Genomic DNA, 14,459 nt, shown 5'->3' with positions numbered 1-14,459 from the left:
AGGCCTCCTCCATGACTCTGTCCGTGTCGGCAGTCCCTCCCGTCGCAAAGTGGTAGCCGGGCTACCACTTTGCGGAGGTTGGCCAGGGAAATGGTTCCTGTTTGGTTCTGGGCCGCATTGTATAGCTTGCGAACAGCTGCGAGGAGGTCTTGCCCCATGCCTCTGGCGGTCCCTTTCTTCTCTCGGTTTGCCAATGCTACCAATCCGTCGACCATGTTCTTGATAGCGTCGATGTCAGAGGGTGGGGGGGAACGAGGAGGTGTCGGGGGGCCGCTTGAGTGTCGTGACTGGGCCGGTCCTCCTCCTCTCCCTTCAGTTGGAGGGGTGGGGGCGGTCATTCTGTCCCATGCAAGGGCTCGAGGGCTCAGGGGTTCAGGGGCTCAGGGGCACTAGGGCGTGGTCGCCTGGGCAACTGTGGGTGGGAGTCAGGTGACCTGTTGGTCCGTGCGCTAGTGAGAGTTTTTCGGGATGTCTGCAGCACCTCGAATCGCCCTACTTTCCACACCCACCGCGGCCACGCAGCAAAGTGCGCGGGCGTGCAGTCGGCGTAGTTAGATAAGGTTTTCTCAGAGCTTTCGAAAGGCGCCGGTTTTGAAGACTTTACGCAAGTAGTCAAGAATCGGCTTTTCGCTTTCGTGTCAGTATATCCATACACAAGGCAGATATACGAGTTGGCAAGGCTGCAGCAACGGAGAAGGAACTCGGTTGACTTCCTATGGATACCAGCGAAAAGCGACTTCGCTCTGGGAACAGAAGCTAAAGCGGCAGCGCAGAGGGCGACAAAGCAAGGACATGCACCCCGCTCCCAAATGGCCCAGGCCAAGTCTACTGCAATCAGACTGGCAATAACCAAACAACGACATGGATGAGCGATCGCTGAAGGTGTGGGCGAGTTCTCGAAGGCTTTTGACGCGGCAATACCAGCTAAGCACACTCGCGACCTCTACGTCAAGCTGAAGCGAAGCGAGGCATGCATACTGGCATAACTCCGAACTGGAATGGCGAGGCTGAACGGCTTTCTGAAGAGGATTGGTGCGGTCGAGTAAGATATTTGCGCCTGTGGCCAGGCGAGGGAAACAGTCGACCACTTTCTGTTCCGATGCGTGAGATGGATCGATCTGAGAGAAGGCATGCTGCAAGGCTCAGCGACCAGGCGAGGGAGCCTCTCGTTCTACCTGGGAGGGAAAGAGCGGTCCGACCCAAAGGAATGGTCACCAGACATGAAAGCGGTCCGAAGACACAATCAAGTACGCAATGGCAATGGGGAGATTGGATGCGGATGGCGAGCAAGACAAAGACTGAATCAGTCACAGTAGGGGGACTACACTAACACCACACAGCCTCAACCAGCAGATCCCGCTTGTTGCTGAAGATGGGACGCTGAACACTTGGAGAACGTAACCTCCAAGACGATCTGCTATCGACCAAGGCAAGAGGCAAGAGTTATTGGGAAGCTTTGCGCAAAGGGCAACTCAAAGGTAAGTAAGTAAGTTGGGAGAAGCGGACGAACCGTATGTATTTAGCGTGCCAAGGCCCTTTAGGCTTAGTGCCTCCGGGCGAAATAAAATCCATCCATCCATCCATTCGACCCTCTCGAACTTGCTTGATTGAGTCCTCGAGAGGCCCGTGATTGCTTGGTTGATTTGTTGACTTGATTAACACGATTGAATTGTGAGTAGCGCTGGGTCACCTGTGGTTTCTAAAACTAGCTCTCTGTACCTCTAATGATTCACTACCTGTACTCTGAATGCTGAAATGGGGACCAGGTGCAGATTTCACAAGCTATGATGACATGGAGCCTTGTGGTCATCATCGTGTATATAAAATGCCTAATTGAACAGGGCTTCCCATCCAGGGAGACTGCTCTCCTCGACGACAGTCTCGCTTAGATAATGCCGACACAGACGTAGGTATATGCTTGGATCGACCGGCATGCCTCCTCAATTCCGTTCCAAAGCTTAATCCACTGGCCGCCAACGCCGTTCCAGAAACCGATACCGTCGCAGGTATCCCCAGGATTGACGTAGGCAAATTTATTGCAGTTACTCACCATGCCTGGGTGGGCGGGCGTAGGCGTCGGGATGCCATTTCCGGAGATGACGCCGACACAGACGTAGGTATATGCCTGGATCGACCGGCACGATTCCTCGATACCGTTCCAAAGCTTCACCCACTGGCCCCCAACGCCGTTCCAGAAGCCGATAGCGTCGCAAGAATCCCCAGGATTAACGTAGGCAAACTTGTTACAATTGCTGATCATTCCTGGGTGAGCGGGTGTGGGGGTCGTGATGCCATTGCCGGGCTTCGTCGTTGTCGACGGCGCTGGGGAGCCTCCAATGACGCCGACGCAGGCATACTGGAGAAGGGAGGTTAGCACTGCAGTGCCAAGGTCTAGTTTTCCAACGAAGCTAAAGAGACGTAAGCAGGTGACATACCGTTGAAGCCCACAGGCCGGAGCAGTCGCTTCCAGCGGCAGGATTCCACTGAATGAATTGAGACGCGGTGATGGAATACAGGGCTGAGATCGTTGCGCAGGTTTGGCCCTGTTGCACAAAGTGAAATTTGTTACAGTTTGAGATCATGCCGGGCTGGGTGGGCACTGGCGTTGACACCCCATTGCCGGGGACGGTACTTGTCGTCGTGGTTGGCGGAAGAGTGGTCTTAGTTGACGTTGTCGTTGGGGGAAGAGTGGTGGTGGTTTGGGCAGTCGTCTTGGTTGACGTGGTTGTCGGCCCGGGGGCAGGTTCAAACATTGCTTCCACGCAGTACGACCGCCCCCCCTGGAGTGTTCCGCAGTTTTCAGGGACGGATGGATTCTTCAGATGTTACGTCAGCACTTGTGTTTTACACTTTCGCGATGAACGGTACGCGGCTTCCTCACCCATCTACGGAATGTCGCCAGAGTGATTGCATTGTCGGAGAGTATACTGCTGCAGGCCACGGGCGTGGTCAAGTCAACCCACCAGGTGCAGTAGCTTGTGGTATTCGGGTCATAGGTGAGGCCGGGGACTGCATCACGGGGAGTGACACGAGTCACCGCTGCCCCGAGAGCCACATGGAAGAGAGGGGTAATACCCAAGAGAAGAGAGGTTAAGGTGGTCAACATGATAATCAGTTGGCACTGAACCCTGAGCATGCCGATCCGCAGAGAACTGCTGATTTATTGGGCTGTTGTTTATACTTCTATGCCCCCCTGCCCCCCTTTCTCAAAGGGCTTGCACAAGGGACTCTAGCTGATAACTTGAATCCAGCTTTGAGCGTTTCCTATGACTGAGTCCCCTCTTCTCCGTGGAGTCATCAAGGTAAGCACCAATGATGGTTTTACGTACAACACGAGGTCCTCATGCAGTACACCTTCAAAGTACTCCCACCGGCTGGCGATAATCCACGAAGTCATGGAATAATGCCAAGCTTCTAGCAGGTACCAGACTGGACTTTGTCAACATGAACCCAACTGGCCCAAACGATACCGTCCTTTGGTTTGCTCCCGCACCAACGACCCGCAGTGGTCCGATATTGAGTTGATAATAATGTAGCACTGAGGTCTCGATCGAGTCATTTTGCTCAGGGGTGCAACTTGCCAAGCGTACACGCTGTTAGGGACCAACACGAAATGAGTAGCTTGCAGGTTGGCACTGACAAGACCGGGCCGTGACCAATTTAGCCACCCGAACAATGATTGATTAAGGCTAATCCCGGAATGTAACCTACACGCATCCGATAAAGCGCTCATGCAGTGATATTCACTAGTTCAGCAGAGGCACCGGCCATTTCTGGGCGAGCTCAGATCACGGGTCTAATTTCGGGATGCATCCATGATTGGGATGCCATATCGCGTAGTTAGTGGAAAGCGAGACTGTAACCCTGCAGTGCACTTCGGAACCAAAGGGATCCCATCGGCCCGAAGGAGAACATCAATCCCCGGCCGGAAACTTGTGCATACAACTGTTCCATTGCCAGCCGCTTGATGTTTCACGACATGACCGATGTCTCGGCGCGGGGGTCAGGGGAGCACAAACTTCATATGTCAGTACAGAGGTACGTACCACTGATGGTCTTTCATGGTGGGATTCAAGGTGCCAAGGGACTGGACCTCAATCGTCCTCATGTTCAGTTAAGATACTTGATATGGCAAGGGAAATTGGGCGTTGAGGGGTTGGTGATCGGTCTCGCTCGTCTACTTTATCTGAAATGTGTTTACTCGGTAACGTTACCTTATACATCCAGTTTCCAACAGCTACCGATGTGTACTAACTACAAACAGTCCCCCAGGAGCTGGCTTTTCTAAGGCTAGGTTTCTAAGGTACATTTGCTTGCCATTTTGGGCCATGTCACACGTATTAGTCCCGAGTCCAAGGTGAGAACATGAAGGTACCGTATCATGCCACATTGGCGAGTGCCACAAGTCCCGTGCTCATCAAGGCAAGGGCTTCCAAAGTATGACCGCGGCGAGAAACACTAGCCTCACTAGTCGTTGTTGTTATGGTCGTTCGCGCTGTTGCCGTTGTCGACGTACTGGCCTCGCCGGTCGTGGCAGTCGGCGCCGTAGTGTCGCTCTGGGTTTGGGGATACGCCTCAAGATAGCAGTTTGCATGGGCCGTAGCAATTTTGAGCCACTCGCGCTCGTGCGGGTAAATATTTCTCCAGGTAACGGGACAGCTAGTCGAAAGAATGGAGATGGTAGAGCTCTTGGAAGTCCAATAAGACACTACCTCGGAGACGTAGGTCGAGTAGCTGGAAAGGATATCCGGCGGTGCGGCAGTGGTGAAGCCGCACCAATCTTGCGGGTTCGACACGGTGCATAAGACATAGTCATGGCCGGTCGCCGTGGCTCTACATTCTTTGACCACTTCCTCGCCGTACGAGCCGATGGCAGAGAGAACGTTCCCGGTAGGCGTAGGCAGGTTGACGAAATACTGTGTGATGTTCTCGGTTATACACTGCCAAGGATCCGGCGAGAGCGTGCTTTGAGTTCTTGACGGTTGGAGCGTTGTAGTTGCCTGTCTTTTCGCGAGCGAATCGTGCTGCAGAGTCACAGGAGGCGAGTCGGGCAAGAACCTGGTTGACACACCCGATACCGTTATGGCTGTGAGGGCGGCGAGCCTAGTGGCGAGGATGTTGAAATGCATGATGTTTTCAAATAGCTGAGCATCAAAGCTTCAGAATTTTTGGAGCTGCAGTAAGGCGAGGTGATGCAGCTCGCGCGATGTCAGTCGCACTTGGAAATGGAAAAGAAGGAAGAGGGAAAAGATGGATATGATGTGAAAACCTGATGAGTCCGGGCAGGTACCTAGCTAGGCAGCTACATGTACCATATTAGTTTGGCACCAACACCAAATGGCGCCGAAATGGAAGCGATTGAGTGCCACGGTACTGAGGTCCTGCCCTCGCCATCCAGTAACAGATGGACCGGTGTACGGATTACCCTGTCCCTTATTGGCAAGCGAAGTAATGAGCCCCTCTCGCCTGCGCGAAGCTTTCAAAGTCACTTCAATCTCGGGTTGCGCTTGAGAAGTGGACGGCGCCGTTCCTACTGGTCGACCATCCCAATGCCAAGGGTGGCTCAGCCGCTTGGCATGCAGTTGGGACGGGAAGGTCTTGGCTCAGATCGCAGACTGAGTACATCCTCCGTACGGATCCGTACTGTACATCGCAAACGCCTGAGCCTGAGCTGAGTGAGTGGGGGCGTCCCCTGGCACGTGGGACATTGACAAACTGAAAAAGGCACAGTCTGCACAACCCTGAGGCTCTCGCGAAGTTTCCCGGTTCCGACGCTGCTGATTCCATTGCCACCAACAGTCCGCACTCTTCAGTTCTCACCAATCCGAGGTTCCATTTGGAAGCTGCCCAGGATGTCAGACACTGAGGATGTCAGCTATTCCCGCGAGGCCACGATTGCCGCCATCACCGACTACTACACCTTCCTCACTCGGATGTACATGAACGAGCACCAAATCATCTACCCACCCGCCGATGGCTGGCCATCCATCGTCAACGCCGACCCCAACAAGCTCCAAGACCTGGGCAAGTCGGACGAGGTCCTGTCGCTGCTGGCCCATCTTCCCTACATCCGCTGCCCCGGCAACTGGAGCCACGACGCAGATGCTATCCCTGGCTCGTCTTTCGCCGACTGGCCAGACCTTATTACACTGCTCGTCCAGGGCAAGATCACCGGGGAGGAACTGCGCAGCTGTACAGAGGGTGTTTCGTTTGCCCATGTGTCGCCTCCGCATGTTGTCGGCCTGGTGATGGGCACACACGAGGACAGCCCTGCCATCTTGCTCGACATCGAGCTCGGCATTGTTCAGTGGGAGAATTACACTTGTCCCGACGATATTGGAGAGAAGTGGTCGCAAGTGGATTGGGAGGAACTGAAAAAGGATCTGCTGGATGTAGATTATCTGGATGATGAGGTGCCCCAGGAAGAGGCCCGCTGGCGCTATAGTGCAGCAGCGTGGGCCATCCCTGACTTCTTCGAGGTCCTCAAGGACGAGTTCAGGAGCTTGAACTGGATTCCTATCAGCCCTCACACCGTGGCGCGCAGCAAGGAAGAGCTCCATAACGAGGTCGGCATGAGGTCCATGGTGAAAGAGATCTACCGGCAACATGGCTGGCCCGATCTGGCAGCCTACCGCAAGACGGAGTGCCTGCAAGCTGTGCGGAAGGCCCTGGCCGAGAACTTTCCTGACTCTGTGTGTACTCGAGGGTAATCAAGAACCTGTACGGATCCGTACCTATGTAGCATTCATCAAGTAGAGCCAGGATGCTGTTCGGTTTTCGGGACGTTATGTACCTGACTCATGTTGCAACCGGGGCTCGAGGACCTCTTGGAAGGTACTTCGTATCTTCCAACCAACGCTGTGCTTCTCAGACGAGTCTCCCTGATCCGACCCTATACCCCCGTTGAAACATCCCCTGCTGCTGCAGGTACATGGCGGTTGGAGCACGGCCGATGCGCCCCCCCACGGGACAATCCTTCCTGAGTCCCAACAACTCGATGTTACCTGCCCCGGTGAACGATGCTCAAGCCCTGGGTATAACCATCCGCTTCATTTTGGCGCAAGTTCCTTGCCCTTGAACTGACTGGAGATCTCACATTTTTAGCGGAATCTTGGACAATGGTGCTCAGAGTCCATCATTGAAGCCTCCAGTACCTTACCCAAATCCCTCCCTGGCGTTACAGCCGCTTTGCTCGTTTGTACCTTCTGCCAGGCTCTGTTTACATCGCCGGTCGTTGAGTCAAGGATGAAGTCCGGCAAGCTCTTTGTTCTCTCGGCGGCGGCCACCTTTGTGCAAGGTGCCATCGACCTAGATGGCCATAGGGTCGTGCATCCGGTTTCCGAGGACGACCCTTCACCCATCGCCGATCCTCTCAGCTATATCCCAGACCAGCATAACTGCCCTTTGCCTTGCTATGTCGACTACGCCAATGTACACAGATGGACGCCTTATTACTCTCTCGGCCGTTTGCAGCGCTGTGAGCTGCCTATGCTCCTACACTTCTCAGTGCTGCTCCCTTTGGACGACCCCAACACCGACGTTCTCATACGGACTTGCACCCTCGGCACTGATCCAGCTTCGGTGGGCGACAGAACCGTCAGCAATGCCACTTCAACACCGATCGACAATCCGAAGCTCGGAGACGGCCTGCTCGAGCCCAGCAAGAATGTTGCGCCGGCTTGTTTCATCGATGGCAGAGAAACAACCGGCGAGCTGGTGCTCGCTACCGGCGACGGAAAAGCGTCCAGAGGTGAAGCCTTGGGTCTTTTGGGAGGCATGAAGGAATTCTTCACTGCCACAGACAACTGCGACGAAACCTTTCTGTTCGCATACCATAGACAGACGGTTGCTAGCGTGCACATTGGCAGCGGTCTGGGCAAGCGAACGGCTATGTCGGCTCTTCAGGCTGTTGCTGGTAGGCTTCAGGACGACGAGTCGACGGCCAACCGCACCATTGCCCAGATTTGCGGCGATGGGCGAGGGCCTGAGACTGTGTTCGGCATCTCAATCGATACCACAGGCGATTTGGTCGGAATTCAGAAGATGACAGTGGCCTGGAGCCAGGGTGACTGCGTCGTGGGCAGTGATCTGCCCTCTCCTTTGAAGCAAGAGACACTCGTCGTCAGTGTGTTTGACATTGCGTCGGCGCCGCTGGCGGATGACGGCGGGAACATCACCACCAACGCCGCTGGCAACCACACCGACTACAGCAACGCCACGTCAGCTTCAATACAATCACGGAGCAAGATGGCAAGCCACCCGTGGCGGAGGGCACAGGCACTTGCCGGGCGCGCAACCTGCACCTATATCCGAGTCGAGGCAGGTGACGGCTGTGCTTCCCTTGCGGCCAGATGCGGGATTCGCGGTGTTGACTTTCTGCGATACAACCCCAAATCGGATCTCTGTTCGACTCTCCAGCCCGGAGACTACGTCTGCTGCTCTGCAGGCGACCCCTACTCGGAGCCCAAGCCTCAAGCGCCGCAACCAAACGCCGATGGTTCTTGCGCAGTGCACTTTATCAGAAACTTCGACACTTGCGCCTCGCTGGGCAAGACATATGGCCTAACTGAGGCGCAGATTGAGTCCTTTAACAAGGGCAAGACCTGGGGCTGGACCGAATGCAGAGCCATGCTCGCGGGCTACAACATGTGCCTCAGCACGGGGACACCACCGCTTCCTCCGCCTCAGCAGGGCACCCAGTGTGGTCCGCTTGTCCCGGGCACCGAGTGGACCGACAAGTCAATCACCATGGCAGACCTTAATCCCTGCCCCCTGAAGGCTTGTTGCAGCAACTGGGGGTTTTGTGGCCCCTTTCCCGAACACTGCGACATCCACGCTCCCGAAGGCGGCGGCCCAGGAGCCAAACTTCCCGAGTTCAAGAGCACCTGCATCTCGAACTGTGGCATGGAAATCAAACAGAACTCGGGGCCCCCGGCCAACTTCTCTCGCATCGGCTACTATGAGTCGTGGAACATGGGCCGCAAGTGCTTGTGGATGAAGGCCGAGAACGCGAATGTCGATACGTCGTACACCCACATCCACTGGGGTTTCGCCGAAATCGACCCCGCAACTTGGACCGTCGTGCTCAAGGATCCCCATCACCAGTGGCAGGCTTTCAAAAACTTACAAGGTGTGAAGCGGATCGTGTCTTTTGGGGGCTGGGCCTATTCGACCGAGCCTGCGACCTACAACATTATCCGTCAGGCTATCATTACCAACCGAGACAAGTTCGCGACGAATGCAGCAAAGTTCGTGATGGACGAAGGTCTTGATGGCATCGATATTGACTGGGAATACCCCGGGGTAGGTTCAGGGCGTTTCACTCTGGTTTACTTACTCGGTTTCTCCTCCTTCTCTCAAGCCTTTTTGGGCTTTCCCAACTCTCAACCGGGCACTTGGGTGCTACGGTTTTATTGCATGATTAGCGTACATCCAAGACCCACTGACATATATGGATATTGCAGGCGCCAGACATTGAAGTAAATGGTGTCCCCATCGGTCAGCCAGGGGATGGCGTCGCCTATCTCCGGTTCTTGACGGTTCTCAAGAGCAAGTTGCCGACCAAGTCGGTTTCCATCGCAGCCCCGGCGTCTTACTGGTACCTGAAGGCTTTCCCAATTGACAGGATTGCCGCAGTGATTGACTACATTGTGTACATGTAAGTCATGCCTTGGACCCACCGGTGTCCGGAGTTCTTGATCATCTTTGACCAATCCGACCTCTTAAATTCGCTATGTAGGACATATTTTCTAATATCTTACAGGACCTACGATCTTCATGGACAGTGGGATTACGGAAACCCCAACGCCTTTGATTCCTGTTTATCAGGCAAATGCATCAGAAGCCACGGTAAGACCATTATCACCAGTATACCGCAGTCTCCAAAACTGACCTTAATTGTCACAGTAAACCTCACGGAAACATACAACATGCTCGCAGTTGGTACGTTCTTCATCTAGGCACCAACATTGACCTAGCATAGGTCGTTCGCCTGTTACAGTTACACTGACCATCGCCCACCTCTATAGTTACCAAAGCTGGAGTGCCAAACAATAAGATTTTCGTCGGCGAGTCGAGTTATGGCAGGTCCTTCCGCATGGCTGTCGACGGTTGCTGGGGACCCCTGTGTGACTTCACAGGCACCAAACTGCAGTCCGATGCGAACCCAGGAAGGTGCACTGACACGAGAGGATATATATCCAACGCCGAGATCAACGAAATCATTCGCTCCGGCGAGGGCGAGGCCTTCCATGACCATACTTGTAATGTTGACGTTTTGTTATGGAAAGGTCTGTACTAATCTTGTCCCTCTCCGCTTACAAGACTCTGACCCCGTTCGTCCGGCAGGCGACTACATCAGCTACCTGACTCCGACAACCAAAGAAACGAGGCGGGCGGCCTGGAGGAGACGCAACTTTGCTGGCACAATTGACTGGGCCCTTGACCTACAGGCATTCGGCCCCGATGATTTCGACGTGCCTCCCGACCGACCTGCAGCTGGGGAAGAGGCCTGTATAAGTGGGACAAGCTCAGACCTGAACGCCTACGACCTGTGCGAGTTTGCCTGTAACTACGGGTTCTGTCCAGAGAGCACGTGCGAATGCCTGCTTATGGGACCTGCTGAACCACTTCCAGCCGTGGTGTCGACGGGCGACTTCGTTGCTTGGGACGACTTCAACGCCGATATGAATCGTCTCTGCAAGTTTGCTTGCAAGTACGGATTCTGTCCGCCGAAGTCCTGCACGACCCCGGTTGTCGACGAGTACGACGACGGCACGGTCGACCCCACCAACCTGGGAGGCATAATGGATCGGGATAAGTACAACGACCTGGACAAGAAGACCTGCAACCTCTGGAAGTACCCCAAGTACCGATACAAGGAGGAGTGCCTTGACGCATGTATCGACGCTGTCGAGCAGGCAAAGGAGCAAGGCCGCACCACGAACTACGGCTGCGTGGGCAACTTCCCGCTGGATCAGGAGATCCCATGGACGCTATGGCCTGGAGCCGGCGCCTCAGACATGCTCTATGTTCCGGGGAAGTGTGTGTGCGACCATACGCTGGTCAACTTTTTTGCCGACACCATCGTCGAAGCCCTACCCATTATTGCCCAGGTATGTTAACAGTTTCTTTAGCTCTGGGTTCAGTGTCCTTGAACGACCAAAAAGTTCCTTGCGCGTGACTCTCTTCTGACACCGAAACGCTACTAGGTCGGGTGTTATGTGGTCATGTCGGCATTCAAGTTGGTGCTCGACGTGGGGTTGGCGGCGATTCCTGGTGTAGGCAAGATCCTGGACGCCGGATTAGGTATGTGCAACATATATCTCGAAATTTCGACCATCATTTCAAAGCTCCGAAAGTCTTGCGGTTGTTCTGACGAGTTCGGGATAGACACCGTAACCACCGCGGCCCAGATGCTCTCATACGCCTACCCGCCCGATCAGGATCCAATCGGAGCTTTTGAATGGTGGCTGAGCCCTTGTGGCGGCACCGACCTTGTGCCGGACGAGGTTAAGCGGGTTTTCGAGGTCCTCAGCACCGTCGTTGACGGCGTGTCGAGCTTCAAGGAGCCTCCGAATATCCAGCGAAACAGCGGCAGAAAAGGAGACGACGCAAACCCTACCGATCGATCGAAACCCAAGGCTGGCAACGGCAGTGGTCCCAACGGCATTGGCTCAGGCGGAATTCGAAAGAGGAGGAGGTGCAGCATACGTCCTCTCCAGTCCACCATCATCGTGGGCAACCCGGATAACACATTACGCTACCAGTCGTGTACCCCAGATGGCAATGGCGGAAGTACGACCACCAAGACGGACATGGTCATCACGTCGCTGGTTTTCGGTCCGACGCCCACCACTATCGAGCAAGTCTGTAGTAAAGCGTGGTCTCAGGCATGCTACCACTACAGCTCGGCTATTGCTCAGAATCCCCAGTGGGGAGTATTAGAGTGTGTCCATGGCAATGTCAAAAACCCGGAGAACGATCGACCGGGAGTCAGAAAGTGGTATAGTCAAGCCGACGATTCGTGGAGGGACGGAGCATATCGCGATGCTGCGCGATGCGACGCCGACGAGTATCCCCCGCGCTATTTCCTCCGCGACAGCGACCCAGAGATGCAGAAAGCTGGTCAGCCAGGGGGCCAGTTAATGAGATACCTGCCAAGCCAGGAGAATCAGGATGCTGGTCGAAGCTGGAAAGGTGTCTGCTTCGCTCCCCATATCGCTGATTTGACGATCGCCGAATTCAAGAAGAAATTCGACGCTGTGCCCGCCAAGGAGAGAACGACGGTCGAGAAAAAAACGGACCGCTACAAGCTCACCGAAACAAAAGTCAAGGTCCCGGTCGACGTGAAGCCGTACTTCAAGTTCTCGAGCTTTGAGCACGCCGCCAACCCTCCTGTTGATGCCGGCATGTGGGACAACGGCTGCTGGCCGAAGAAGGTCGCTCCCAAGGAGCCGGGATTTACCCTCTGGAGGTGGGACCAGTGGTACGATGGAAGAACACCAGGCCACACGCACGAATACGACTTCACCGAGCCCGTATAAGCTTAACACAACTCCTAGCAGACGGAGGCTCCTACGCAGCGGCTGACACGGAGTCTGGCTGGTTTATCACCACTGCGAGCTTCATAGCATGAATCATAACAATTTAGAGACCACGGTTTAGCTCTCACCTAGCCCTTTAGCTATCTGCCATGCACTCCTCCGTCTTTGCCTCATCACCTTCGCAAGTCTCTGGCAGGCCTGGTCACATCTGCAGGAGCAGGAGCGCAACTACCGCCTGCTGCAGTCGGCTTGGTCGTGAATACACCCAAGCGCGCGTTAATTTGCCGCCCATGTGGTTACATCTTGCAGCCAAACGGCGACTACGTAACACGCCATCTCGCCGACAAGCTGTTGGAAGACCAACAGCCACGATTCCACGGTGATCACACAGATGATGGGAGCTTACAACAGTGGGTTTGAGATACTCGGAGCATCCCAGATGTTCTTGATTGAAGGTTGTTCTTCTCTCACGTCTCCAGCGAAGGGGGAATCGCCCTGACCTCGTTGCCCAGCGCCCTGGTTACACCTCACGTTGCCTGACGCTCAGTTGGGCAGCCATGCATCCAACAGCAGGGTACTTGCAGCTGAGCGTCCGAAGTTCCAGTGCCACGACTTTCCAACACAAGCATACTGTCCCGAAGCACTTGCGGGACGGCCTCTTCTGCTTCATCCGCTCCCTATCTCTTCCAGATCCGAATATGCTCCCCCTCCGCTCCCACTGGTCGCCGGCTCACCCATATCTAGCTTCTTATACTAGTGTCGCCTACCGTCACTACGCCTAGAAGACTGCTAGCGTCGATCTTATTTCACGTCATCTAGCGAAAGCCTACAACCGCCGCCGGGACCCGATGTGACGGGCAACACCCAAGGTCTGGTCAGCTCGCGCATATAAGATTGATATTACTACGACGAGAGCAAGAGCTAGATGACAGGATGGATGTATGGGTGGATGGAATTTATTTCGCCCGGAGGCGCGAAGCCTAAAGGGCCTTGGCACGCTAACTACATCTAATCGTTGCCGTTCAATCATCAACTCGTATCAACCCTCTACTCTCTCCCCTTTTCTCACGCCACCTGTTGCCTCTTGATTTAGTTTTAGCAGATCGACTTGGAGGCTACGTTCTCCAAGTGTTCAGCGTCTGTCACGGCGACTGCGCCGCGCCTGCCAGGGACCCACGGGTGGGGCCCAGCGTGTGGGAAGCACGGCCCCCCTGTGGTTTTGAGATCCTGCATCTCGCTGTCGCGAGTCCTGTTCGTAGCTCCTTGAGCTACGTCTTGACAATCAAGCCTGCCTGTTGGAAAGCCAACAGCCACGAATGTGCCGCACCGTAGTATTTGGGTACCAAAAGGATGGGCAACCACTCAATTGATGATGATGTACCTGTCTGTGTTCTTTCAGAAGTTCCCTGCCTGTTCCTGATCCTGAGAATCCTGGTGCCAAGCCATTGGTCACCCCTGAACTGCCCTCTCTGACCACCTGCCAAATCCAACACTGCCCGTACCTGACGGAATAGAGCTTAGACTGTAGTTTAGCTCGAATACAATTGTCATTGGATTGTCCGCCTGTCCCGCCGTGACATGCACTATATACCTCGACGATATCCTGATATACAGTCATACTAGAGAGGAGTATCTAAGTTATATCGCAAGGTCCTAACGGCCCTAAGAAGAGCCGGTCTATATACTAAGATCAATCACACAACGGAAGCCGATTCTTGACTACTTACGTAAAGTCTTCAAAACCGGCGCCTTTCGAAAGCTCTGAGAAAACCTTATCTAACTACGCCGACTGCACGCCCGCGCACTTTGCTGCGTGGCCGCGGTGGGTGTGGAAAGTAGGGCGATTCGAGGTGCTGCAGACATCCCGAAAAACTCTCACCAGCGCACGGACCAACAGGTCACCTGACTCCCACC

General features: G+C 54.7%; 5 protein-coding genes across 5 annotated transcripts; 2 read left to right on the top strand and 3 right to left on the bottom strand.

Annotated features, from left to right (window-relative positions):
- Nucleotides 1-1,782: 1,782 nt before the first annotated feature.
- On the bottom strand, nucleotides 1,783-3,506 carry N657DRAFT_650718 (carbohydrate-binding module family 50 protein). The gene is made up of 3 exons (XM_062794008.1): nucleotides 2,882-3,506; nucleotides 2,436-2,816; nucleotides 1,783-2,356 (listed from the first exon to the last, which is right to left on the bottom strand). The coding sequence occupies exons 1-3, from the start codon at nucleotides 3,104-3,106 to the stop codon at nucleotides 1,886-1,888; spliced, it is 1,077 nt and encodes a 358-aa protein (XP_062642704.1). The 5' UTR covers nucleotides 3,107-3,506; the 3' UTR covers nucleotides 1,783-1,885.
- A 625-nt stretch (nucleotides 3,507-4,131) lies between these two features.
- Nucleotides 4,132-5,426, bottom strand: N657DRAFT_650716 (uncharacterized protein). Its single transcript, XM_062794007.1, has one exon. It carries the CDS (start codon nucleotides 5,127-5,129, stop codon nucleotides 4,380-4,382), a length of 750 nt encoding a protein of 249 aa, XP_062642703.1. The 5' UTR covers nucleotides 5,130-5,426; the 3' UTR covers nucleotides 4,132-4,379.
- Nucleotides 5,427-5,852: 426 nt separating this feature from the next.
- N657DRAFT_605333 (uncharacterized protein) lies at nucleotides 5,853-6,813 on the top strand (the record flags this gene model as incomplete). Its single annotated transcript, XM_062790187.1, has 1 exon — nucleotides 5,853-6,813. One exon carries the CDS (start codon nucleotides 5,853-5,855, stop codon nucleotides 6,708-6,710), a length of 858 nt encoding a protein of 285 aa, XP_062642702.1. The 3' UTR covers nucleotides 6,711-6,813.
- A 432-nt stretch (nucleotides 6,814-7,245) lies between these two features.
- On the top strand, nucleotides 7,246-12,545 carry N657DRAFT_582658 (carbohydrate-binding module family 24 protein; the record flags this gene model as incomplete). Its single annotated transcript, XM_062789627.1, has 8 exons — nucleotides 7,246-9,303; nucleotides 9,465-9,658; nucleotides 9,764-9,849; nucleotides 9,907-9,942; nucleotides 10,029-10,289; nucleotides 10,348-11,114; nucleotides 11,211-11,307; nucleotides 11,392-12,545. 8 exons carry the CDS (start codon nucleotides 7,246-7,248, stop codon nucleotides 12,543-12,545), a joined length of 4,653 nt encoding a protein of 1,550 aa, XP_062642701.1.
- Nucleotides 12,546-13,337: 792 nt separating this feature from the next.
- On the bottom strand, nucleotides 13,338-13,701 carry N657DRAFT_322708 (uncharacterized protein). The gene has a single exon (XM_062786808.1). The coding sequence runs from the start codon at nucleotides 13,573-13,575 to the stop codon at nucleotides 13,372-13,374; it is 204 nt and encodes a 67-aa protein (XP_062642700.1). The 5' UTR covers nucleotides 13,576-13,701; the 3' UTR covers nucleotides 13,338-13,371.
- Between the last annotated feature and the right edge of the window lie 758 nt (nucleotides 13,702-14,459).

The sequence above is a fragment of the Parathielavia appendiculata genome (genome assembly GCF_033297405.1).
Source record: "Parathielavia appendiculata strain CBS 731.68 unplaced genomic scaffold N657scaffold_34, whole genome shotgun sequence".
Classification (NCBI taxonomy): domain Eukaryota; kingdom Fungi; phylum Ascomycota; class Sordariomycetes; order Sordariales; family Chaetomiaceae; genus Parathielavia; species Parathielavia appendiculata.
This window is presented reverse-complemented; position numbering and strand designations above follow the sequence as displayed.